This window comes from Pantherophis guttatus, chromosome 17 (assembly GCF_059756535.1).
Source record: "Pantherophis guttatus breed Tessera chromosome 17, ASM5975653v1, whole genome shotgun sequence".
Lineage (NCBI taxonomy): Eukaryota > Metazoa > Chordata > Lepidosauria > Squamata > Colubridae > Pantherophis > Pantherophis guttatus.
In genome coordinates this window covers 13,700,262-13,727,279 of record NC_142079.1, presented here as the reverse complement: position 1 = coordinate 13,727,279, position 27,018 = coordinate 13,700,262, and the positions used below count along the sequence as shown (strand labels likewise).

At 45.3% G+C, this 27,018-nt stretch overlaps 2 protein-coding genes and 2 non-coding genes across 7 annotated transcripts in view; all 4 read right to left on the bottom strand.

The window, feature by feature from the left end:
* SCARB1 (scavenger receptor class B member 1) overlaps positions 1–19,649 on the bottom strand; it is a 65,316-nt gene extending 45,667 nt beyond the window's left edge. Inside the window, exon 1 of one of the 4 annotated variants that reach the window (XM_060683730.2) lies at positions 19,200–19,649. In XM_060683730.2, coding sequence (XP_060539713.2) covers positions 19,200–19,346 — 147 coding nt within the window. In that variant the 5' untranslated portion in view covers positions 19,347–19,649. The remainder of the gene's footprint in view (positions 1–19,199) is intronic. The other 3 variants (XM_060683731.2, XM_060683732.2, XM_060683733.2) reach the window with 3 other exon arrangements.
* Positions 19,650–22,075: 2,426 nt separating this feature from the next.
* On the bottom strand, positions 22,076–24,688 carry UBC (ubiquitin C). The gene is made up of 2 exons (XM_060683758.2): positions 24,617–24,688; positions 22,076–23,528 (listed from the first exon to the last, which is right to left on the bottom strand). The coding sequence occupies exon 2, from the start codon at positions 23,521–23,523 to the stop codon at positions 22,150–22,152; it is 1,374 nt and encodes a 457-aa protein (XP_060539741.2). The 5' UTR covers positions 23,524–23,528; positions 24,617–24,688; the 3' UTR covers positions 22,076–22,149.
* Positions 24,689–25,564: 876 nt separating this feature from the next.
* TRNAD-GUC (transfer RNA aspartic acid (anticodon GUC)) lies at positions 25,565–25,636 on the bottom strand. The gene has a single exon. It is a non-coding gene; the product is annotated as a tRNA-Asp (tRNA).
* A 1,120-nt stretch (positions 25,637–26,756) lies between these two features.
* TRNAF-GAA (transfer RNA phenylalanine (anticodon GAA)) lies at positions 26,757–26,829 on the bottom strand. Its single transcript has one exon. It is a non-coding gene; the product is annotated as a tRNA-Phe (tRNA).
* Positions 26,830–27,018: the final 189 nt, after the last annotated feature.

The following is a 27,018-nucleotide window of genomic DNA, read 5'->3' as shown; positions in this document are numbered from 1 at the left end:
TTACCTGGGAGCCAAAATGGGGCGTGTGGGGACTCCTGGAAGGGGCAGGGTGGGACGAGGCCAACCAGCAATTTAATTTAAATTGCTGGTTAAATTTAAATTAATTTAACCCGAACCAGCTGAATCCCACCATTGGCTTAACAACAGTGGCAAGGAAGATCGTCAAATAGAGCCAGGATCTCTTTAGCTACTATCTCGCTTGGCCACAAAAACGTTGGGGCTCAATTGTGGTCATTAAGTCGAGGGCTACCTGTACGAGAGCAACAGATGCAAGCAGTCCTGCAGTTACCACCGTCGCTGCACCCTGAAATGACGGTTGTAAGTGGAAAGTGTGAGAAAGCAACTCAAGCACTGGATTTTATCTGGTGGAAGATGGGATTGATAGAAGCTGAGCAAGCCTACACAATCATGTCCCTCTCTCATAATCTTTAGTGCCTCTGAGAATCCTTGCCCTGCTTGTTCTTCCTCCTGGCCTGCCTAGAAGGACAGGTGGTTATCTCTGAGTTTGGCTGGACATATTCTCCACCCATATTAAGATTGCCGAAACTACATGTTTAACAAGTTCTGGATTATCCAATATCAGTTACTGTATATAGATAGTCCCTTGGCATCAAGCACGTTGCAACTTGAATTCTGTGTGTTCCCAAACACATTGCCCCAAATGTCCATTTCCTAACACGTTGGAGGTAATCCTCGACTTACAACATTGAGTGACCGTTCCAAGTTTCAACAGCACTGAAAAACGTGACATTAGCAGATGAACCATGTTCTTCTATGTCACTGCGTTTTTGTATTTACCAGATGAGCTCTTATTTTTGAACTTTCAGACTTACCGTAGCTTGCCAAGTTCTTATCAGTAAGCTAACTGCGCATGTCCACATTCTTTCACTTTCTTCTATCTTTTTTTGTTCGCCTGCCAAGAGGTCCGGCAGGAACGCTGCCAAGATGTAATTAATTAGCTAGTAAGATGTTTTTACTTCTTCATAATAAAATGTGTTTATTAGAATATATCTCGGTTTTATTTTCTTAAAGTATACTTCAAGGAAAGGTCACGATCCATTCGCTAATCAAGGTGCAATTACCCAAAAGCAGAATGGGATTAATTGCCACCCTGACATTCTACACGTGCTGTATATAATCTCATTTGATACCAGAAAGGCAAGAGATGTCTTAGACCAGGGGTCGGCAACCTTAAACACTCAAAGAGCCACAAAGGTCCTAACCAGAAGCCCCGTTTAATTCTGGAGCCAACCGGAAGTCCAGTTCCCCCACCATAGAGTCTCCTCCTAGCGTGGCGTCCTTTTTCCTCTGCTGACCGGAAGTCCTGTTCCCCTCACCATAGAGTCTCCTCCTAGCGTGGCGTCCTTTTTCCTCTGCTGACCGGAAGTCCTGTTCCCCTCACCATAGAGTCTCCTCCTAGCGTGGCGTCCTTTTTCCTCTGCTGACCGGAAGTCCTGTTCCCCTCACCATAGAGTCTCCTCCTAGCACGACATCCTTTTTCCTAACCGAAAGCCCTATCAATCGTGGAGCCGACTGGCGACAGGGAGCCGCAGCAGAGGGATGAAAGAGCCACATGCGGCTCCAGAGCCACAGGTTGCTGACCCTTGTCTTAGACGCAGTACCCAAAGGAAATATACTGTCAACTCGGACGAGGCTCATGATTTAATTAGGGCATCGGTCAGAACCCTATCATATACATTATAATTTTTTTTCCTGTAAGGCAACCCAACAATTTGACAAACCGCTCAAACTCGGCTTTGATCTTTAAAAGACGGGGAATAAAACAAGAATACTCAGGATTGTACGCTGCAGCCAGGGCCAAAACCAGATATTTTCCTGTACAAGTAGTCCTTGACATAACGACAGTTCGTTTAGTGACGGTTCGGAGTTACAATGGTAGTGAAAAAAGCGACTTGTGGCTGTTTTTCACACTTATAACCTTCGCAGCCTCCCCAATTCTCCATGGTCATGTAATCAAAATTCAGAACCTTGGTAACTGGATCACATTTATGACAATTGCAGTCTCCTGGGATCATGCAATCCCCTTTTGCGACCTTCCAACACACAGGGTCGATGGGGAATCCAGATTCGCTTAACAACCATGTTAAAGAAATTCAATCTTTCACCGCACAAACCATGGCAAGAAAAGTCACAAAAAAGAGGGAAACTCACTTAACAATTGTTTCACTCAGCAACATAAATGTTGGGCTCCCTTGTGGTTGTAAATCGAGGACTACCTGTCTTGCCATCAGTTGTCAGCCCGACCAACACAATTAGGAAACACAATTAGAAAAACTACTGGTAATTCTACTTTATTGCAAAGCTACATTAACAGATCCTGGCAAATAGATGGGCAAGAAATGGAGGTAGTGACAGATTTTATTTTCCTGGGCTCCAAGATCACCGCAGATGGGGACTGCAGCCAAGAAATTAAAAAAGAAATTGCCAGTTGCAATGATGTATGGCTGTGAAAGTTGGACCATAAGAAAGGCTGAGAAGGCCAAAGAATTGAGGCCTTTGAACTCTGGTGCTGGAGAAGACTACTGTGAGTCCCTTGGACTGCAAGGCGATCAAACCAGTCAGTCCTAGAGGAGATCAACCCTGACTGCTCTTCAGAAGGCCAGATCCTGAAGAGGAAGCTCAAATACTTTGGCCACCTAATGAGAAGGAAGGACTTCCTGGAGAAGAGCCTAATGCTGGGAATGATGGAGGGCAAAAGAAGAAGGGGACGGCAGAGAACGAGGTGGCTGGATGGAGTCACTGAAGCAGTCAGCGTGACCTTAAATGGACTCCAGAGGATGGTAGAAGAAAGGAAGGCCTGGAGGAACATTGTTCATGGGGTCGCGATGAGTTGGACACAACTTTGCAACTAACAACAACAATTCTACTTAATTGCAAAGCTACATTAACAGAATCTCAGAAGTCTGAAACCACAAGTCTCCCAACTGTCTCTTTTACGGCTTGAGAAACTTGGAAGCTAGTCTCTTTTGTTGCACAGTCCATTATCCATCTGTGGGCTAAGCAATCCCTTATCTGATTTATCCCTAAGTGGCATCTCTCGGCCCTTGCCTGCCACATGTACCATTACATAAACAGAAATTGAGAAACGTTTGTAGTGAGAAAAAATTACGCCCTCAAAGAGTGGTTGCTATAATTATTTTCCATCATGAAACTTAAAACATCTGATAACGGGGCTAAAGCATACGATGAACAGTTGCGGGAACTGGGTCAGAGGTGCTATTCAGCAGGTTCTGACCAGTTCTGGAGAACCGGTAGTGGAAATTTTGAGTAGTTCAGAGAACCGGTAAATACCACCTCTGACTGGCCCCGCTGAGTAGTGGGATTCAAATCCCATCGCTACCGGTTCGCTCGTGGGAGTGGGCGTGCGCTTGCACAGAGACGTCCGGTGGGTGGGCGGAGCCTCCCGCCGCTGCCGCTTTGCTCGATGCAGGGAGAACCCACCACTGGCCCCGCCCCCTCTATTCTCTGCCTCCCGAGTCCCAGCTGATCGAGAGGAAATGGGGATGTTGTAGTTGTTGTGGCTCCGTTGCCTGAGCCTGGGCTATCGACAGATGCAGACTCTGAGAGTGAGGGAGAGGAGTTGGCAAGGCCTCCCTCTCCAGGACCCTCCTCTCTGGCAATGCCTCTGGAGGACACCGAAGGCCAAGAGATAGGCCCAGAGCCAAACACGTCCCTGCAGCCACAGGTGGACAGCGACGACGGAGATAAGTGCTGGATGGATCCTCGACAGCGGCGCAGGGAGAAGTGTGCGCAGCAGAGGGGAAGGCGTGCCAGAGATTAGCTGAGTCACTGGACGACACCCCACAGGGTATAAATGTGGGTGTGGTGGCCGGTTCAGTTTGTGACGAGCAAAAACTAGAAATAATCCATGATCTCTGTGTTACTGGACTTCTGCCTGCCTTGTCGGACTGCATTTGGACTAATCCTTGTATTGCTGAAACTTTGCCTGCTTTATCGGAATGCTTGCAGTCTAATCTTTGTTTTGTGTGAGTAAAGTCTGAATTGGCAGCTAGCCACTGGGTTGCTGCCAGCTTTATCTTCAAAGACTTTGTCGTGTGGCTTATTAACTCCGGGCCGTCTGTGAGGGTGCATCTGTGGGATGGGGACAGAATAGTAGTATCCTTCCTCTGGAGTGGGGAGGGAATGGAGATTTTATAGTATTCTTCCCTTGCCATGCCCACCAAGCCACGCCACGCCCATAGAACCGATAGTAAAAAATTTTTCATCCCACCACTGAACTGGGTATGTCTAGTCTAATGAAGAGAAGGACCAGGGTAGACGTGATAGCAGTCTTCCAATATCTCAGGGGCTGCCATAAAGAAGAGGGGGTCAACCTATTCTCCACAGCACCAGAGGGCAGGACAAGAAGCAATGGATGGAAACTAATCAAGGAGAGATCTAATTTAGAATTAAGGAGGAATTTCCTGACAGTGAGAACAATCAACCAGTGGAACAGAAGTTGCCTTTGGAAGTTGTGGGAGCTTCATCACTGGAAGTTTTTAAGAAGAGATTGGACTGCCATTTATCTGGAACGATATGGGGTCTCTTCCTGCTTGGACTAGAAGACCTCTAAGGTCCCTTCCAGGTCTGTTATTCTGTTCTGTAATTGCTGAATTCTAGAACCCCAGAATTTCCATGCAAGCTTTTGGATAAAATACCGCCTGAATGTGTTGGCAGAGTTCTTGAGGACTAGAGCCTTAATTAAAAACGGTGTTTTTGAAACTTGGCCGCTTAAAGATGTATGGACTTCAATTCTCAGAATCCCCCCCCCCCAGCTATTAATGGCTGGAGAATGCAGCCATTTAGTCCACGCATACTGTTGATAGATTTCAAAAATGCTGCTTTTTTTTTTAAATTTTTATTGAAAATTATTAAAAAATACAGAAAAAAATATAATAATATGGATAGAATTGCAGAGAGTAATATAATACATATAGAGTTTTAAAGTATCAATTTTCGCCTGGAGAAAGTACAAACTTCCATTAAGCTAACTCATCAAAAGAAAGGAAGGTTTAACCAGAAAAAAAATTCTCAATCGTCATGCAGTACTCCTGGAAGTATTTACCCACGTTCACATTAAGGTTAATATTTTCGTTCTTCTTAAGATTTCTTTTTTTGCAGCCAAGCATACCATCTGTCCCAGTTCCTATATAACCCCGATTCTTGTCTATCTCGCAAAAGTCCAGTAAGCTTGTCTGCTTCTGCACAGTCCATGATCTTTGCAATTAACGTAGCCTCCGATGGGATATTTTTAGATTTCCATTCTTGCGCGAACGAGATCCTGGCTGCAATGATGATGTGGAGAGCGAGATACCAATTAGATTTGTTTAAATTCTCTGGTTTCATGCCTAGTAAAAACGTTTCCGGGTTCAAATCTATTCTACATCCTATGATTTCTAAAATCCATTTTTGAATTCTAGCCCAATATTCTTTTGCTCGGGGACAGGTCCACCAACTATGAAAGTAAGTTCCCATAGCGGTGTTGCATTTCCAGCAAACCGGAGAGGTCCCCGGGAACATCTTCGATAATCTAGCCGGGGGCAGGTGCCATCTATATAGCATTTTGTATATATTTTCCTTATAGGAAACTGACATTGTTAATTTTAAGGTTGTCCCCCAGATTTCTTCCCATTTTTCAAGTTCAATCGAGTATCCCAAATTTCTCCCCCAGGCAATCATTGAGTCTTTGATGACCTCCTCTCCAATCCAGTCCATTAAGAGGAATTGATAGAGTTTGGATAATACCTTCTCATCCTTCCCCAACAAGATCTTATCAAGTTCCTGTAGAGAATTATAAATTCCTCCTTTATTTTTATCCTGAGCTGTCCTAGATTGGATCTGATTGTATGACCACCAATCTAGCTCATAGCCTAATTCCCCCAGCATATTTCGAGATTTTACTTTGCCTGAAGGATCCAACAGAGCTTGGTAGATTAGTGGTTTATTTCTGTTGTAAAGAGTCGGGTGTGTCATTGCCTCTAAAGGGGAAAGCCAAATCGGAGTCATCAGGTAAAATTTATTTCTTATTCGATCCCATATGGTCATCAAAACCTTTCGAATAAAGTGGTCCATAAAATATTTATGTTTTTTGGGCCTTTCCTGACTCAGATAATAGTGCCACCCCTGTTGCAAATTGTGACCTTCCAAGCTAAGGATTCTCCTCCTCCTCAAGGCAATCCAGTCTCTGATCCAAGTTAAGACAGCTGCCTGATGATAAAGCTCCCATTTAGGTAGGCCAAATCCTCCCCTGGAAGGGGATTCTTGAAGCATTTTCAATTTAATCCTTGGTTTTTTATTCTGCCATACAAATCTACGTATACACTGATCTAAAGAATGAAAAAAATTTGTATCTACTAAAACTGGGGCTGTCTGAAAGAGAAAAATCCATTTAGGCAGGATATACGTCTTAACTACTGCAATTCTACCTAATAATGATAGCTGTAAACTTTTCCATCCTTCCAACATTTCTTTAGTTTGACTAAGTAGTTTTTGGTAGTTGTCTTCTTTAATGGTCGAGCATTTAGATGAAAGCCAAATTCCTAAGTATTTTAGTTTTTTGACTATCTGGATCCCTAGTTCTTCCTCTAACTGCGCTTTTTGATTCTTCGTCATATTTTTAATTAGGATCTTGGTTTTATCTTTATTTAATTTAAATCCCGCTACTTTCCCGTAAGCCTCCAATTCCTGTAGCAGGATTGGTCCCGATTCCAAAGGTTCTTCCAAGACAAATATCAAGTCGTCCGCAAAGGCTTGGAGCTTAAACTCTTCCCCTCTGTTTCTTAGCCCTCTAATTCCTTGATTTCTTCTGACCTCATTCAATAATAACTCTAGGGTTAAAATAAATAAAAGTGGAGATAATGGACATCCCTGTCTAGTACCTTTACTTATATCAATTTTTTCAGACTCCTCCCCATTAATAAGTATTTTCGCTGTCTGTTTTGCGTATACTGTCCGGATTGCCCTGGTAAATCTTTCCCCGAATTCCATTTCGCTCAACTGTGCAAAGAGAAATTTCCAGCTCACTCTGTCAAAGGCTTTTTGTGCATCCACGGAGACCAGGGCCACCTGTTTATCAGAATTACACTCATAATATTCTAATATATTCATTATAGTTCTCACGTTATCTTTCAATTGTCTATGAGGTAGGAAGCCATTCTGGTCTCCGTGGATGTACTCATTCAGGAAAATTTTTAGTCTCTTCGCTAAAATCGCAGAGAATAATTTATAATCGGAATTAAGCAGGGAAATCGGTCTGTAATTTTTAATCAGAAGCGGATCAGTGCCTTCCTTTGGAATTAGTGTAATATATGCTTCAGACCAGGAGGGTGGCATTTGACCAAAGACCAGAACCTCATTAAATACTTGAGTCAAAAATTCCCCCAAAGTCTCAAGGAGGGCCTTATAAATTTCTACTGGCAGACCATCCGTACCTGGGGTCTTTCCCCCCTTTCAACCGGACGTGAATTTCTCTTTGGAAAAATGCTGCTTTAAATTCTTGGCTAATCTTTTCTTGGACAATTGAAACTAAGGACCTAATCCTGTTGGGTAACCCTAATTCGCACACAGGATAATCCATCGGTGTGATTCCTCACCATTAGCAACCATGTCCTACACAAGCTGGTTATAATCTTTTTTGATACCAGAAAGGCAAGAGATGTTTTAGACGCAGCACCCGAATCAAATATATATGGTATTTTTTTCCCCCCTGTAAGTAAGGCAAACCATCAATTTGACAAACCGCTCACGATCGGCTTTTGATCTTTAAAAAGATGGGGAATAAAACAAGAATATTCAGGATTGTACATTGCAGCCAGGGCCAAAAATCATCAATATTTCCCTGTACAAGTAGTCCTTGACTTAACGAGAGTTCATTTAGTGACGGTTCGAAGTTACAATGGCACTGATAATAAGTGACTTATGGCTGTTTTTGACACAGCTGTTTGCAGCGTCCCCCATGGTCACGAGATCAAAATCCAGAAGCTTGGTCACTGGATCATATTTATGACAATGGCGGTCTCTTTGGGATCGTGCGATCTCCCTTTGGCGACCGTCTGATACGCAAAGTCAACGGGGAATCCAGATTCGCTTAACAACTCCGGCAAGATCGTAAAATGGTACAAAACTCAACAAACGTCTCCCCTGAAAGCAACAGAAATTTTGACCTCAGTTGTGGTCGTAAATCGAGGACTGCCTGTATTTCAGGGGTGAAATCCAGCAGGTTCTGACAGGTTCTAGAGAACCGGTAGCAGAAATTTTGAGTAGTTCGGAGAACCGGCAAATACCATCTCTGGCTGGCCCCAGAGTGGGGTGGGAATGGAGATTTTGCAATATCCTTCCCCCAGGAGTGAGTGGGAATGGGGATTTTGCAGTATCCTTCCCCTGGAGTGGGGTAGGAATGGAGATTTTGCAGTATCCTTCCCCTGGAATGGGGTAGGAATGGGGATTTTGCAGTATCCTTCCCCTGGAGTGAGGTGAGAATGGGGATTTTGCAGTATCCTTCCCCTGGAGTGGGGTAGGAATGGAGATTTTGCAGTATCCTTCCCCTGGAATGGGGTAGGAATGGGGATTTTGCAGTATCCTTCCCCTGGAGTGAGGTGAGAATGGGGATTTTGCAGTATCCTTCCCCTGGAGTGGGGTAGGAATGGAGATTTTGCAGTATCCTTCTCCTGGAGTGGGGTGGGAATGGAGACTTTGCAGTATCCTTCCCCTGGAGTGGGGTAGGAATGGAGACTTTGCAGTATCCTTCTCCTGGAGTGGGGTGGGAATGGAGACTTTGCAGTATCCTTCCCCTGGAGTGGGGTAGAAATGGAGACTTTGCAGTATCCTTACCCTGCCATGCCCACCAAGCCATGGTCACCAAGCCACGGCCACAGAACCAGTAGTTAAAAAAAAACTGGATTTCACCACTGCTGTATTTAATCTCTGAATGGTCATCTCTCAAGCCGGGGACATCCAGAAGCTCAGCCATGCAAAGGACCAATTATTTTGGAAGGGGATACGAAAAATACACTTTGCACAATCTGGCTTTTCAGGGGTTAACACCATCCTGGTTCAGCGAAGTGACCCAGATGCTTAGCTGTGTCCAACAGGGCTCACCATAATACGATGTGACAAGCGAGAGCCGAAGAACGCAGGAGGCGGAAAGAGGCGCTCTGGTCTGCAGTTAAGTGTGCTGCACAAGCAGAGGCAAGTGGAAAGAAAGAAAGAAAGAAAGAAAGAAAGAAAGAAAGGAAGGAAGGAAGGAAGGAAGGAAGGAAGGAAGGAAGGAAGGAAGGAAGGAAGGAAGAAAAAAGGAAGGAAGGAAGGAAGGAAGGGAGGAAGAAAGGAAGGAAGGAAGGAAGGAAGAAAGAAAGAAAGAAAGACAAACCCCACAATGCAATCTCATTATACTCATATTCTTAAAGCTATTCCCGTCCTTGTAATTTTTTTTTTGCTCAAATATGTACTTGGAGTGCCAGCTTAAGGAGCCACTGAAGACTGACAGCTTTGTTTCCTACTGCGAGTTATTTAAGGCTGATTTTTGAATACGCTTTTCTCTCTCTCTCTCTCTTTTTCTATCTCTCTCTCTCTTCTCCCTCCTTCTCTCTCTTCTCCCCCCTTCTCTCTTCTCCTCCCTCTCTCTTTTCTCTCTCTCCTCTTTTTTCTCTCTTCTCCCCCTTTTTCTCTTCTGTCTCTCTCTTCTCCCTCCCTCTCTCTTTCTCTCTCTCTCTTCTCCCCCTCTCTCCTCCCTCCTTCTTTCTCCTCCCTCTCTGTCTCTCTCTCTTCTCCATCTCTCTCCTCTCTTTCTCTTCTCTTTCTCTTCTGTCTCTTTCTCTCTCCCCTCTCTTCTCTCCTCTCTTCTCTTTCTCTTCTCTCTCTCTCTTTCTCTTCTCTTTCTCTTTTCTCTCCTCTCTTCTGTCTCTTTCTCTCTCCCCTCTCTCTTCTCTCCTCTCTTCTCTTTCTCTTCTCTCTCTTCTCTTTCTCTTTTCTCTCCTCTCTCCTCTCTTCTGTCTCTGTCTCTCTCTCCTCTTTCGCTTTCTCTTTTCTCTTCTCTCTCTCCTCTCCTCTCCTCTCCCCCCTCCCCCGCCAGACAGGTGTGCAAATTGCAGGATAGCACACCAGCCTGTTTTAATCCCTTACTTTAGATTCAATCTCTAACCGGATTCCTCTGACAGCTCCCAACCACTTCACTACCCATCTCCCTTTCACTCCCAAGCTAAAATTCAAAGTGGCTCCTTCGGCTTCTTGAGAGGTGGCCAAGCAGAAGTGAAACTCGAAATTCAGGCATTTTAGGTCATGCCAGTTCCCTAAACCTCTTTCAAAAATTCATGCTTCTACCCTTCTTAATAAGATACAGGATCAGCATAATATTGTATCTTTCCTCTGTTCTTTTTATTGGGGTTTGAGAAGTTCCTTATTCTGGGGCAAAACAACATACACACACACAAAGTGGAAAGTGTAAACAGGAGTCCTTGCCCCCCAAATAAGATTTACGGCACCAGGGACACTGCAACTCATTCTCAGACATTAAACATTGCCATCTTGCTAGTATTTCCTGAGCTATGAAATTAAAATTATTCAGTCCTGTTCCCTTTCCAGTGCAAGATTTTTGTTTTGGGGGGGGTACCACTAAATACCTCAATTCTGACATTGTCACTCACTGAAACATCTTTCCTCAGTCGGATGCCTTCCCTGAGTTGCAAATCAACTGGTCGCTCTGGATTTGAGAGCAGAAAATTATCGTCATTTGGCCTTGGAAGAAACTGAGTACCAACACTTGGCTGAAGAACAGACAGTTCCTGAAAACTGACCACAGCAGTTGTGTCAATTGAAAAGCGCTCTTAAGTGAATCCGTTCTGGATTCACAAGGCCATCCTCTATTTTGAAGAAGAAAAAAACTCACCCTTGCAGTAGATTAGGGGGATTCTTAATTTTGAGGGACCTGCTAACTAATTTAGGGGTACTTTAAGTCAGGGGTCTCCAACCTTGGCAACTTTAAGACTTGTGGACTTCAGCTCCCAGAATTCCTCAACCAGCTTAAGACTTGTAGACTTCAACTCCCAGAATTCCTCGACCTGCTTAAGACTTGTGGACTTCAACTCCCAGAATTCCTCAACCAGCTTAAGACTTGTGGACTTCAACTCCCAGAATTCCTCGACCAGCTTAAGACTTGTGGATTCAACTCCCAGAATTCCTCGACCTGCTTAAGACTTGTGGATTCAACTCCCAGAATTCCTCGACCTGCTTAAGACTTGTGGATTCAACTCCCAGAATTCCTTGACCTGCTTAAGACTTGTAGACTTCAACTCCCAGAATTCCTCAACCAGCTTAAGACTTGTGGACTTCAACTCCCAGAATTCCTCGACCTGCTTAAGACTTGTAGACTTCAACTCCCAGAATTCCTCAACCAGCTTAAGACTTGTGGACTTCAACTCCCAGAATTCCTCGACCAGCTTAAGACTTGTGGATTCAACTCCCAGAATTCCTCGACCAGCTTAAGACTTGTGGATTCAACTCCCAGAATTCCTCGACCAGCTTAAGACTTGTGGATTCAACTCCCAGAATTCCTCAACCAGCTTAAGACTTGTGGACTTCAACTCCCAGAATTCCTCGACCAGCTTAAGACTTGTGGATTCAACTCCCAGAATTCCTCGACCTGCATAAGACTTGTAGACTTCAACTCCCAGAATTCCTCAACCAGCTTAAAACTTGTGGACTTCAACTCCCAGAATTCCTCGACCTGCTTAAGACTTGTAGACTTCAACTCCCAGAATTACTCAACCAGGAATTCTGGGAGTTGAAGTCCGCAAGTCTTAAAGTTGTCAAGGTTGGAGACCCCTGCTTTAAGTAGTCTCAAATCACAACCATGGTTCTCTCCAATGGAAGAATAATTTAGGAATTGCTTTGCTCCAAGTTCGGGCTGAAAGACCCTTGCAGAATAGGTATCTTTAAAAAAAAGAAAAGAAAGAAATCTTGCAATTGATTTGGGGTCAAGCCAAAAGCATAGAAAACTCTGGAAGAGCTGGTAAAATTAAGACTGCAGGAAAACTGACAGAATTGAGTGGGTTCCTCAACCCCTCCCATTTTTAATTTTTTTTCTTACAAATTCTGCTTGGTTTTGGCAAATTTGCTCCACATTTTTTTTTCCACTCTGGCTTCCTGTTTTTGCTTAGACCAATTCTTTCTAAATTACATCACGTGAGTTCAAGATTGACAATCTGGATCTTGTGCTGTTCGCAGTGCTTCCAACTCCTCTTTGCAAATAAGAATCCAACTCCCAATCCGTTCACCTGGAAAATTCAGATTAAAGGGGACAGCTGGGAAACTGAAGCCCACCCATTTTTTTTGAGAAGGGAAAAAAATTTCCCGTTCTGCCCCAAGTATCCAAGTTTCTGGAATTGCCCCATTGCCAAAGAGAGGATGGCAGAATTAACTACTTTGTAGGGAAAGAGTTACCGTATTTTTCAGACTATAAGACGCACCGGTGTATAAGACGCACCAAGATTTCAAAGAGGTAAGCAAGGGGAAAAAAATTTGCCCTCCCCAGCCCCCAGGAACACTCTGCAGGCCTCCCAAAGCCTCTGCATGCCCCGTTTTTTGCAAAAATGGACCTGTTTTTTCACCTGTTTTTTGCAAAAACAGGGGCATATTTGTCCTCCCCAGCCCCTAGGAGCACTCTGCAGGCCTTCCAAAGCCTCTGCGTACCCCATTTTTCACAAAAACGGGACGCGTGAGACGGGGCTTTGGGAGGCCAAAAATGGCTGTATTTGATGTATAAGCTGCACCAACATTTCCACCCTCTTTTAGGTGGGGAAAAAATGTGTTTATACTCCGAAAAGTACGATTTCCTAATCACCTAGAGCAGGGGTCTGCAACCTTAAACACTCAAAGAGCCATTTGGACCTGTTTCCCACAGAAAAGAAAACACCGGGAGCCACAAAACCCTTCCCGTGCCTGACTATTTCAAAACTAGCATATGTAATTGAATTAAACGTTCTCTTTTCTTCTGAAACTTTTCTTTTCTTGGATTTATCCACAGTTGGCCTACCGGGGTTGAAAAGCTCAATAAAGCGTGTGCCGGCAGGTGTCGCACATTGGCGGTTGTGACGCATATTTTGAGTGACAGGGAGCCGCAGCAGGGGGGTGAAAGAGCCATATGCGGCTCCAGAGCCGCAGGTTGCTGACCTCTGACCTAGGGAACTGATCCCCCCCAGACAATACCCCAGAACTCAACCAAAGGAGGCCGAAGGATCAAGTCCCCAATGAAGATTAAATATGGGGATGACCTCGAGAAAAAAGTTTCAACCGTCGCTAGATAAACACCAGCTTAGGAAGGACGGGTGAGGAAGAAAATCAAGACTGATCTTCTTCGGTATCATCTTTTTTTTTTTTTTTTAATTTGATTTATATGCCGCCCTTCTCCGGAGACTCAGGGCGGCTTACAATGCGTTAAGCAATAGCCTTCATACTTTTGTATATTTATACAAAGTCAGCTTATTGCCCCCACAAACTGGGTCCTCTTGAGCGAGCAGAGGGAAATTCTGGCCACCTTTCGAGATTCTGTTATTATAACCTGCAACAAGAGCTCCAGGTAATCCTTGTGGTCAGTGATGTATTAACCATTAAGCAGACTAAACATGTGCTTAGGGCACCAGGTCCAAAGGGGGCACCACAAAGTTGAGAAAGAAAAAAACCCCCAATGAAGATTTGTAAAAAAGAAAATGATAAAACTAGGAGCCTTGGTAGTACAGTGGTTTAATGCACCCTGTTATTAACACAGCTGCCTGCAATTTCTGCAGGTTCGAATCTTCCCAGGCTCAAGGTTGACTCAGCCTTCCATCCTTTCTAAGGTAGGTTAAATGAGGACCCAGTTTGTGGGGGCAATAAGCTGACTTTGTATAAAATATACAAAAGTATGAAGGCTATTGCTTAACGCATTGTAAGCTGCCCTGAGTCTTCGGAGAAGGGCGGCATATAAATCAAATTTTAAAAATTAATTAAAAAAAAACCTAAACTAAAACGTTTTGTGCTTAGGGCACCAGTGAGCCTTAATCTGCCACTGCTTGTGGTGACTTTTCCATGATCTGGCTTTCCTCGAAAGGGGTGATATCAGAGAAGGACGTGTCACTAAGCTCCTGTGGCCACTAAGGTCAACCTCCTCCTGCCCTTTGTACAGATGTGTAACAACCACATGTGATAAGCACCGGACAAAGTCTGTGCAACTGAGTCTAGTTTTGTTGACAAAGGAGAAGAGCGATAAAGACCTTGAACTGCTCTTTAAAAACTCAGAGTCCAAAGTTAAACAATAACTTTTCCAACCACAGGGAGAAAAAAAAAGCTTAACCAGATAACCAACCAACTAACCAAACAACTAACCAACAAATAAACAACTAAGCAACCAACCAATGGAATGGCTTGCCTTCAGACGTTGTGGGAGCTTCATCGCTGGAAGCTTTCAAGGCAGGGTGGATAAAAATCTACGATTTAAAATAAATAAATAAATAAATAAATAAAAATCTGACTTTTAAAAAATTTAAATCGGATTTGTTTGATTTAAATCAGATTTTTCTTTTTTTTAAAATCAAATTTATTTTAATAAAAATGCTTTTGGAGTAAAAAACCTATCGAAAGATAGTTTTCTATTTAAGATCAATTAATAATTTGGTTTTATTCAGCATGAAGTGGAGCTTAGTGATGTAGGACGAGGCTGCATATTCTGCAATATTTACATTTTTGGCAAAACTCATTCAGGGAATCCAAGCTCTGCAAGCTGAGATGACAGGCACCGCACTGATGCATTCACACAATTTCACAGTAACTGTGAGATTAAATCATAAAACGAAGTTCAGGAATATTCCTTTATCCCATTGTTTTGCAAATCTGTGCACACCAAAAACTGTATGATTGTTTGAAGAGAAATGCACCTGTACCATCAGGCTCTAAGCGTGAGGAGGAAGGGCAAGCAGTAAAAATGAAAATGAAACTTTCCAAGCAGCTTATAAATATAATATTAAAGGGCACCTGTCATTCCAGATCCATCATGGCAGTGCCTGCTAGAGGGCATCCACTCACCTGCTGCCCGCCACGCCCCTCACCTTGTTGTGTCACTGCCGCGACACCAGTCATCCCATTAAAGTGACTGGGACTATCGGTGAGTCAACAGAGGGTCAGAGGAGGAGTCGCTGCGGAGTAGAGATGACAGTTGCCCTTTAAAAATTATTTAAATCTTTAGCTTTGGATATAATTTAAGGGATAGTCTTTTGAGGGTAGCCTTTGGAAGAATGTCTTATTGAAGTAAAAATGTTTAACTAAAAATGGATAGCTTTTTAAAAGTTATTGAGGTATCCAAATGGTTAATTTAAAATTTAATGGATAGCTTCCTGAAAGTTTTGAAACTTATATTTTGAAGAATGAATTTAAGATTTAGAAATAACTTAACCCAATGGATTAACAGTATCTCTAAGGTTATATTCTGAAGATGAATGACCAAAGAGGATAAATGTTTAATTTAGAATTTTACTAGGGAGTAATGCTGAAAAAGAAGGTATGGAAAGGATTTTAGTAATAAATGTGAAATGTGATGAGAGAATTTATAAAAGGAAGGTTGATGAATAACTTTTAAAAGGGGAGTTAAAAGAACGTGAGGGAGTTTTGAATCTTCTAGTAAGTTAGCATATTTTAGCTTAGGTTTGTTAAATGTTATACCCTGTTTTTGCTCTGGGAAGTCGGGGGTGTGTGGGGAGGGGGGGTTGAAGGTTGTGTGGGGTTGAAATTGTAAAATTTTTAATAAAATAAAAAGATAGATAAGTGTATTAATAGAGAAGTAAGAAATGTGGGAGAAATGTTATAATAAATGAAATGATAATATTAAGATATGATAAATATTGGAGGAGTAAGAAGAAGACACAAAAGATGTACTTAGATGATACATTGAATGATTATGTATTGTTTGCTTGTTTATAAAATAAAAACTTTTTTTATAAAAAAAATTATTTAAATCAAGCCTTTTTACGAGTGATTTCAATCCCGATTTCAATCGTGATTTCAATCGACTTGATTTAAATCAAAGCCACCCTGTTTCAAGGAGAGACTGGACTGCCACTTGTCAGAAATGGCATTGGGGGTGGGGTTGAGCAGGGGGTTGGACTAGATGACCTACAAGATCCCTTCCAACTCTGTTCTTATTCTAACTATGGCTCTCTCAAAATGCCTTAAAACTGCAGGCTGCAGAGGAGGAAGTAAAAAGCTGGATATATTCCCAACAGTTCCAGTTTCTTGGAAATGTGTTTTCACATTTGCAAATTATTCAATCACCGCAGGTAGCGGTATGTACCTCAATGGCTGCCAGGTTTAAGAATCACAGACAACACCTAACTTAGAGAGGAACAAAGGAGGAGAAGGGTGGGGTCTGAAGTGCTCTAATTAAACTTTCTTTTGTTACCCATTGTGTGTTGCCAATTGGGACTGCTTCAGGTTTTGCAAATTTAAGAGGAAGGTTGCACTGCCTTGCTTAATAAAATATTAAAGCACAGAAGCCTCATGAATGGATTTGTCCTCTATTCAATCTGCCGTATGCCGCAGACTAAATCTGGTGCACGTTAAATCCTTCTGTAAGCTACAAAATCCAACAAAGAGAAGAGACCAAAAATAAATAAATAAAATAAATACTAATAATAAATCCTCTTCGTTTAAAAACCCTCAAAACACCCGAGCGAGATTTCCTTCCTCTGTCTGGGAAGTCAGAATTTAATTTTTGGTTGCACCAGCAAAAAACAACAACAACAACAAAACACAGATATTGTGTGCAGATATTTCCAACATGGATGGCAAGAAGCAGGGAGGGAGAAGGGGAAAAATTGGATTTCAAGAGAGCTGGATGCGGTTTGGAAATCTGTTTGCGAAACAAAGTCCGCCTTTCCGATTCTGCCAGGAAAAAAATAACAACAAAACTTGGACAAACTTTGCTATTTCTTTTGTGCAAATTCCATGGGTTCAACCATAATTCTGATGGGGAAGCTAGTCCTGTAACTTAAGATCGCTTGTTTGACAACCGCTTAAGATACAACGGCACTGAAAAAGGGGACTTACGACCAGTCCTCGCATTTATGACTATCGCGGCATGCCACAGTCGCACGATCAAAATTCAGGGGCTTGGCGTGGATTTACAATGGTTACAGCATCCCAGGATGGCCGATTGCAATTCTTCCCAGCCAGCTTCTGTCAACGAAAGTCCACGGGGGAAGACAGATTCACTTAACAACCATGTGATTCACTTAACAACTTCAGTAATTAATCGAACAACTGTGGCAAAAAGGATGTAAGTCGGGGTGCGACGCAAATGTTTCTTTTCTTGGTCCACCTGCAATCCTTATGATAAAATAATCGGGTATGGCTAGTCTAGAGAGAAGAAGGACTAAAGGAGACATGATAGCAGGATTCCAGTATTTGAGGGGCTGCCACAAAGAAGGGGACATTATTCTCCAAAGCACAAGCGGGCAAGACAAGAAACAACGGATGGAAACTAATCAAGGAGAGAAGCAACCCGGAATTAAGGAGACACTTCCTAACAGTGAGAACAATTAACCAGCGGAACAGCTGGCCTCCAGATGTTGTGGGTGCTCCAACACTGGAGGTTTTTAAGACGAGACTGAAATGCTTTAGGGTCTCCTGCTTGAGCAGGGGGTTGGACTAGAAGACCTCCAAGGTCCCTCCCAGCTCTATTCTGATTCATTCGTGTTATGCAACCTGTCTCAGGCATGCCCAAACCACAAGAATACACAACAAAGGTATTTAATCACCGATAGGTGATTAAAAAGGCATAATTGTATAAAATAATATTTTCACCATCTTAGAACTGCAAGTTCTTAGAACTGCAAGTTCTAAGTGGAGAAAAGATTTGGGGAGCATTTGGTGTTTGTGGGTGTTTTGCCTCTCTTTGAAGCCTCTAGACTCTGAACCGACCTGTTTTAAAAAAGCAAAATCACTGAATTTGAGAAAGGAGGAGACTGAACAGGCCAAAGCAGAAGCTTTACCCATCTTTCTTTGCAAAACAAACATTTGCAAAGAAAAACAAACATTTAGCCATGGATAAACCAAACTCAGATTGCAAAGGAGACTTCCTAGCCTAGCTAGCAGGAACAGTGAGAAGAGAACCTAAAGGAAAGGACCAGGTGAAAGAAGAAAGAGAGAGAGAAGGAGGGAGGGAGGGAGGGAGAGAAAGAGAGAAAAAAGAAGAGTCAGACAGAGAAAGAAAAAGAGCAACAAAGAAAAAGAGAAAGAGAGTGATAGAGAGAAAAAGAGAAAGAAAAAGAGAGACAAAGAGAGAAAGAGAGAGAAAAAAAGAGACAGAGAAAGAGAGAGAGACACAGAGACAGAGAGAGAGAAAAAGAGAAAGAAAAAGGGAGACAGAGAAAGAAAAAGACACAGAGAAAGAGACAGAGAGACAGAGAAAGAAAAAAACAGAGCGAGACAGAGAGAGAAAAAAGAGAGAGATGGAGAGAGATGGAGAGAAAGAAAGAGAGAGAGAGACAGAGAGAGAGAAAAGAGAGACAGAGAGATGGAAAGAAAAAAAGAGAGAGAGATGTAGAGAAAGAAAGAGAGAGAGAGAAAGAGAGAGACAGAGAGAGAAAGAGAGACAGAGACAGAAAAGAGAGAGAGATGGAGAGAAAGAGAGAGACAGAGACAGAGAGAAAAAAAAGAAAAAGGGAGAGACAGAGAAAGAGACACAGAGAAAGAGAGACAGAAAGAAAAAAAGAGAGTGATGGAGAGAAAGAAAAAGAGAGAGAGAGAGAGAAAGAAAAAGAGAGAGATGTAGAGAAAGAAAGAAAGAGAGAAAGAGAGAGACAGAGAGAGAAAGAGAGACAGAGACAGAAAAGAGAGAGAGCGAGAGTGATGGAGAGAAAGAAAAAGAGAGAGAGACAGAGAAAGAAAAAGAGAGAGAGACATGGAGAGAGAAAGAGAGAAAGAACGAACCGCGCCGGAAGGGAAGAAAAAGTTTGCAGCTCTTAAATGTCAATTGGGTTGATTTTTTTAAAAAAAACAGCAACATTAAAGCTGTTTGTTTGTTTTAGCCGTCGCAACGGCAGGAAGCCCCGCTGCCCCTCCGACGCCGCCTGCCAAGGGCGCGGCTGCAGGCGGGGCAGAGCCTCCCCTCCTCGGGGCAGTCTATCTGGTGGGGCGGGAGAGACCCTCCGCCTTACCTTGGCCACCTGCTGCCGCAAGAGGCCGGGCAGGGTCTGCAGCAGGACCAGCCCGAAGCCCAGGCAGAAGAAGCCCAGTACGCCCAGCCCGGTCGCCGTCCCGTAGCGCTGCCCGCAGCCGCGCTTGCTGCTCTCGCCCCTCGCCATGGCCGGCCTGCCAGCCCCGCCGCTGCCTCTGCTGCGCTCCGTGCCATGCCCGCCGCGGGGGCTCTTGACGGGCGCCGCTGCCCGCCCCGCCACTCCCCGCCCGGCGCTCCAGCCAACGGCAGCCGAGGGAGGCGCCCGGCTGGGCTGGGCGAGCGCACTCGCCTTGGCGTCGCCCCCGGGGCCGGCCTGCACCCAGGAGGGAAGAGGGTCGGAGCGAGGGAGGGAGGGGGCGGCCGGCCCTGCTGCCACGTCTCGCCTGGCACCTCGGAGGCTGCAGCGGGGAGCGGGTCTCGCGTTGGCAGGGAAGGGAGGGAAGAGGAAAGAGGGTGAATGTGGAAGGAAGGAAGGAAGGAAAGGAGGAAGGTGAATGGAGAGGAAGGAAAGAGAAGGAAAGAGTTGAGGATGAGAGGAAGGGAAGAAGGAAGGAGTCGGGGATGGATGGAAGCAGGCAGGCAGGCAGGCAGGCAAATGAGAGGGAAGGGAGGAAAGAGTGGGGAAGAGGAAAGAGGGTGAATGTGGAAGGAAGGAAAGAAAGGAGGAAGGTGAATGGAGAGGAAGGAATGAGTTGAGGATGAGAGGAAGGGAAGAAGGAAGGAGTTGGGGATGGATGGAAGCAGGCAGGCAGGCAGGCAGGCAAATGAGAGGGAAGGGAGGGAAGACTGGGGAAGAGGAAAGAGGGTGAATGTGGAAGGAAGGAAAGAAAGGAGGAAGGTGAATGGAGAGGAAGGAAAGAGAAGGAATGAGTTGATGAGAGGAAGGGAAGGAGTTGGGGATGGATGGAAGCAGGCAGGCAGGCAAATGAGAGGGAAGGGAGGAAAGAGTGGGGAAGAGGAAAGAGGGTGAATGTGGAAGGAAGGAAGGAAAGGAGAAAGGTGAATGGAGAGGAAGGAAAGAGAAGGAATGAGTTGATGAGAGGAAGAGAAGACAGAAGGAGTTGGGGATGGATGGAAGCAGGCAGGCAGGCAAATGAGGGAAGGGAGGGAAGACTGGGGAAAGAGGGTGAATGTGGAAGGAAGGAAGGAAAGAAAGGAGGAAGGTGAATGGAGAGGAAGGAAATAGAAGGAATGAGTTGAGGATGAGAGGAAGGGAAGAAGGAAGGAGTTGGGGATGGATGGAAGCAGGCAAATGAGGGGGAAGGGAGGGAAGACTGGGGAAGAGGAAAGAGGGTGAATGTGGAAGGAAGGGAAGGAATTGGGGATGGAAGGGAAGAAGGAAGGTGAATGGGGAGGGAGGAAAGAAGGAATGGGAAGGAAGGAGTTGCAGGTGAGAGGAAGGAAAGAAGGAATGATTTGGGGATGGAAGAGAAGGAGGAAAGAAGGAATGAGGAGTTGGGTATGAAGAAGGAAAGAAGGAAGGGGTTGGGAATGGATGGAAGGCAGGCAGGCAAATGAGAGGGGAGGGAAAAAAGAAGGAATGGAAAGGAAGGAGTTGCGGATGAGAGGAAGGAAGGAAAGAAGGAATTGGGGATGGAAGGCAAGAAGGGAGTTGGGAATGAGAGGAAGAAAGGAGTTGGGGATGGAAGGGAAGAAGGAAGGCGTTGGGAATGGATGGAAGACAGGCAAATGAGAGGACAGGGAGGAAAGAAGGGGAATGAGGAGGGAGTTGGGGATGAGAAGGAAAGGAAGGAGTTGGAAATGGATGGAAGGGAAGGAGGAATGAAGGAAAAGAGGGCAGAGTGCCTTTTCAGACTGTCCCATCACAGCTCAGCCATGAGAAGCCCCATCCCTTTCCGACTCCATCTGGCACTTCCAGGCGCGGTGCAGGTTTGAACCCATGGGAGATGTGGTTCTGTCCAGCAGGGATTGATTGGGGCTCCTCTCCAAGGAATCGGTCAGCACAATTCCCCTTCTATCAGCCGAAAACTGACTAGGTTAAGGTCACCAGGGACGCTGGCAAATGTGTTTAAACTAGTTGCGACAGATCAGCGGTGAACTTGGGTTTTCTTGCAAATGTTTTGTGACCCAAGTAGGGAACATCATCAGTGCTAGAGAAGGGAATGGGATGTACAGGGACTGCGTATTCCCGGTGCTGAGCTTGGTGGTTTCTTTCAGATGTTTCATTGCAAAATAAACCACATCAGGGCTGCGAGGGTGTGGTTCATGGAGGCGGCCTGTGGGAACCTGGGTGCTCTCCGAGCTTGGTGGTTTCACAGGTGTTTATGAGACTAGGTAATCTCCATACAGGTTACTCAGTACGTGTCATCTCGTGATATCCATTATAGGAAATAGATTTATTGGCCAAGTGTGATTGGCACACAAGGAATTTGTCTTTGGTGCATAAGCCCTCAGTGTAAGGCTGGAATGTTTCAATAAAAGTTTACATTCAATGGAAGGCTGGGATGTTTTCAAATGCAAAGGAAACCTAGATTCTTTACCCTTCAACTGCATTAAGTCACCCAAGCCCTCAAAATTAACAGTAGTGCCAGATAGTCTTACCACCTTCTACCTTTTCTGCAATATGCTAGATAATGTAGAGTATCTTAAGTCTCTGGGGCTGAAGCAAAGGCCTTCAGGCCTTGTTATTTTATATTTAATCGCAATTTCCGAGTCATGATTTACTTGCTTAGCATAAGTGACTAACATCCTTTGCAAAGCTCTGACAAAGCATCTTAAATCTAACCACCTTCGCTCAAGTGTTTGCCTCGTTTTTTAAATGAGCATTTTCATTCCACCTCTTGGCTGTACGCTGTTAATACTTTGCACACAACAATTCAAAGAATTCGCAGACAATTGGGAATCCCAACAGCTTTATTGAAACAAAGTGCAGTGAAGTTTACTTCAACAGTTGTAAGCAAGCAGAAAGTTTAAAAACCACCCCTCAGACGCAGGACCAGGTGGAGGGTGGACTCCTTCTGGATGTTGTAGTCAGAGAGGGTACGGCCATCTTCCAGCTGTTTGCCAGCAAAGATCAGCCTCTGCTGATCGGGAGGAATGCCTTCCTTGTCCTGGATCTTGGCCTTGACATTCTCGATGGTGTCACTGGGTTCCACTTCCAGGGTGATGGTTTTTCCGGTCAAGGTCTTGACAAAGATCTGCATGCCGCCCCTCAGACGCAGGACCAGGTGGAGAGTGGACTCCTTCTGGATGTTGTAGTCTGAGAGAGTGCGGCCATCTTCCAATTGCTTCCCAGCAAAGATCAGCCTCTGCTGGTCGGGAGGGATGCCTTCCTTGTCCTGGATCTTGGCCTTGACATTCTCGATGGTGTCACTGGGTTCCACTTCCAGGGTGATGGTTTTTCCGGTCAAGGTCTTGACAAAGATCTGCATGCCACCCCTCAGACGCAGGACCAGGTGGAGAGTGGACTCCTTCTGGATGTTGTAGTCAGAGAGGGTGCGGCCATCTTCCAGCTGTTTGCCAGCAAAGATCAGCCTCTGCTGATCGGGAGGAATGCCTTCCTTGTCTTGGATTTTGGCCTTGACATTCTCGATGGTGTCACTGGGTTCCACTTCCAGGGTGATGGTTTTTCCGGTCAAGGTCTTCACAAAGATCTGCATGCCGCCCCTCAGACGCAGGACCAGGTGGAGAGTGGACTCCTTCTGGATGTTGTAGTCAGAGAGGGTGCGGCCATCTTCCAGCTGTTTGCCAGCAAAGATCAGCCTCTGCTGGTCGGGAGGAATGCCTTCCTTGTCCTGGATCTTGGCCTTGACGTTTTCAATGGTGTCACTGGGCTCCACCTCAAGTGTTATGGTTTTTCCGGTCAAGGTCTTGACAAAGATTTGCATGCCACCCCTCAGACGGAGGACCAGGTGGAGAGTGGACTCCTTCTGGATGTTGTAGTCAGAGAGGGTGCGGCCGTCTTCCAGCTGTTTGCCAGCAAAGATCAGCCTCTGCTGGTCGGGAGGAATGCCTTCTTTGTCCTGGATCTTGGCCTTGACATTTTCAATGGTGTCACTGGGTTCCACCTCCAGGGTGATGGTTTTTCCAGTCAAGGTCTTGACAAAGATCTGCATGCCACCCCTCAGACGCAGGACAAGATGGAGGGTGGATTCCTTTTGGATGTTGTAGTCTGAGAGAGTGCGGCCATCTTCCAATTGCTTCCCAGCAAAGATCAGCCTCTGCTGGTCGGGAGGGATGCCTTCCTTGTCTTGGATCTTGGCCTTGACATTCTCGATGGTGTCACTGGGCTCCACCTCTAGGGTGATGGTTTTCCCGGTCAAGGTCTTCACAAAGATCTGCATTTTCTCTGCAACAGGGAAGGAGGGGAAACAGGGACAGGAAACCACATCAATCCAGTTAGCAACTCTCTCAATTGTGCTTAAAGAGCTCCTTTTTCAATGTCAAGGTGCAACTGCTAAGATTTGATCTAAACCAGGCGTCTCCAAACTTGGCAACTTGTAAAACTTCTGGCTGGCTGAGGAATTCCGGGAATTGAATCCCACAAGTCTTAAAAGTGGCCAGGTTTGGGAGGATCCTGGATTTAAAAATAAGGAAAACTCCACCACAGGACCTCCACGCTACTTTTCTTACTGTACAATCCCCAGGATTCATACTGCTGGAGCTGGACCACCCCCGCCAAACCCATTAAACCAATGAATTTACCCAGCAGGAATGCTGTCTAGTCTATGGAGGCTACATGTTCTTTCATGAAGAGGTCCTGGAAAAGGAACCTCCGCCTTCCAAAAATGGCCTCCTGGCTTTTCCAGCAGGTCGCCGAGGCCACGACTAGATGACCTTCGCAACCCCTCCTCCCACCCTGCTTTTACGCCCAAGGGAGCCTTTCTGAGGTGCATTGCCCCGCCCCAAAGGTCCATGGGGAGAGGGGCTGCAGCCCCAACCGCCTCCCGGCCTCCTTTACCCACTTACTTCGCTTCTAGAACCAAGTATCAAAAGAGCAGAGCTAGAGAAAGTGCGCGTGCGCAGTGGATGCTTTTGTTGGGGGGCGGAGTTACGCGAGCGCGACGTCAGAATGGAGACGTCACAAGAGAGTGGGCGGAGCCTCGCTGGTTCTCCCTTCCCTGTCCAGCTTCCGGGGCGGCCATTTTGGGTCGCGGCTGAATAAGCCGTTGGGGCCTCCCCCCCACCCTCCCTCCTCTCCGTTTTAATTAAAAATAGCCCTTTTCGTCCCTCAGCCAAAGCCGCCGCGAAGGGGCAACCTGTGAAAACCCGCGCATCCCGCCTACACGGTTTCTGTCCCCCTCAGAAACGAAGCTCCCCCCCAATTTTCAAAATTAGCCTCATTCAAGGAAAGCTAACCCTCCCTCAGACCGAATTTAACACAAACGTACAGAAAAAATAGCACTATAAGACATAAAAGTAACAATAAAGGCTTACGGCGGAGCGCGAGTGGGCCCTAGCAGACAGCAACAAATTCACACAAGCAAGAGGCGACTAGGTCTAACTGCGTACACAGCCGCGGCGGCCTTTTATATAGGCGTCGCACATGGATCCCTCCGCCAACAGAAAAGGAGGGATTATTTTTCGTTCGCGCGCACGCGGCCTCCCGTTAGCCAATAGGGATGCGGGAAGTCAGAAGGGGCGTTGCGCAGGGAGTCCGCCCCGCCTTCTGTGGAATGGAGCAACGGAAGGATAAAAAGTTCGAAGCTCGGTGAATATCCTAAAGACGGTTGAATGGAAGAGAGAATCGGCTGGAACGAAAACCTGGAGTGGATTTCTTGGCTAAGACGGAATGGACGGATAGGAAAAAAGGAAAGGAAAATAAAGAGTTAAAGCCAATTGCAGGATTTCTGATATTTTCTCAACCTTGGCCAATTGCTTAAGAGGGATGGACTTCAACTCCCAGAATTCCCCCATGCCGCTGGAGGAACAACATTTGCTGGCTAGGGAATTCTGGGAATGGAAGCCTCTTAAAATGGGGGTTTGGAGAAAGTGGCTTCATTTGGGCAAAATTGCAACCTGCCCAACTTCCTTTCTCCAGCAAGGCCAGAATTTTTGCATCAACCGAGTCTGCAAAAGGGGGTTGCCCCCACCTGCAATTGCAATATTTTCTGCTTAAATCTTCCTTGGAGGGTCCTGTTGCTCATTCATCCATGCAAACAAACAAACAAACAAACAAACACACACACAGAGAGAGAGGAAGGAAGGAAGGAAGGAAGGAAAGAAAGAAAGAAAGAAAGAAAGAAAGAAAGAAAGAAAGAAAGAAAGAAAGAAAGAAAGAAAGAAAGAAAGAAAGAACAGCCTTCCGGGATTTTTTGCAAAGGAAAAATGCCTTTGCTTTTAAAAAAAATAAAAATTAAGTTAAGAAAAAAAAAAACTTCAGGCCTCCCCGTCGGGGAATCGAACCCCGGTCTCCCGCGTGACAGGCGGGGATACTTACCACTATACTAACGAGGAGGAGCCCTGCCAAGCCTCTCCAGTCACCCTTCTTGGAGGTAATGCAGAGTTAATGTCTAAATCACTTTAAGCCACCAGGCCTCTTTTCCCATGTTTCCAAGGCAAGAAATCTTGTTTTGTTGCAAGATTAAAAGAGACTCAAGAAGACACTCAGGGTGAACCTTCCTGGGAAGCAGCATCAGCAGCCCATGTAAACCCCCAAAGTGCTTTTTCAGGAGGCAACTGGACTGACTTCTTTCTTTTTGAAGATGTTTCGCTTCTCATCCAAGAAGCTTCTTCTGCTCTGACTTGGATGGTGGGGAATGGAAGGATTTATCCCCCTTGCAGACAGATGGTCATTTGCATCCTTTGAGAGGGTCCTTGAAGTACTTGGAGGTTTCTCTGTGTCCTCAGGGTCACCTGAGTGGTGCAAATGGTTCCTGTAGTCTCCAATTTTTCTCTCTGGAAATCCATTCCTACTCCCCACACCATTGAAAAGGTGTCCATCCCAAATTGCAAAGCTAAAAGTCTATAGAGATTCTCAGTCTTCCAGGTCAAAGGTGCTTTTTCAAGAGGCCACTGGACTTTCTTGTTTTTTTTTCTTTGAAGATGTTTCGCTTCTCATCCAAGAAGCTTCATCAGCTCTGACAGGGTGGTGGGGAATGGAAGGGTTCATCTCTAGACCGCTGATCATTGCAGACTGCACTACTCAAGTGACCCTGAGGACACAGAAGGATCTGCAAGTGGCCTCAAGGACTCTCTAAAAGGATGCAAACGACCAGCTGCCTGCAAGGAATATCAATCCTTCCATTCCCCACCATCCAAGTCAGAGCGGAAGAAGCTTCTTGGATGAGAAGCGAAACGTCTTCAAAGGAAAAAAACAAGAAAGTCCAGTTGCCTCCTGAAAAAAATAAAGGACCTTTGGGGACAACCATGACCTGGATGACTGAGAATCTCTACAAACTTTGCAAGCTTTGCAAGCTTTGCAAAACACACAAACACAAACTCAGCTGAAAGAAGGATGGGCTCCTGCCCCCCCCCCCTTTGTTTTTGCTTCTTTTCAAGGGTGCCGCATAAAAAGAAGGGATTTTGTAACATAACACACATTCGTCTCCCACCCCACCCCAAAAGAAAAAGCATCTGCCGAAACCCGGGATCGAACCAGGGACCTTTAGATCTTCAGTCTAACGCTCTCCCAACTGAGCTATTTCGGCTGATGTCATCCTTGCTCTTCGTTCTCCCCTTCAAGAGAGGGCAGACGACTCCCCCCCCCTTTTTTTTTTTTGCAAATTGCAATCTAACCCAATGCATTAACTCCACCACTTTTCTTCAGTAGGGGCATTTGCCCTCCTGGCCCACCCACCCTGAAGCCCTCTGCCTTTAGCAATGGGGAAAGGGGGGTT

Bases quoted from the DNA above. Each gene is read 5' to 3' on its own strand.
- UBC (XM_060683758.2), bottom strand. From the start codon at position 23,523: ATGCAGATCTTTGTGAAGACCTTGACCGGGAAAACCATCACCCTAGAG.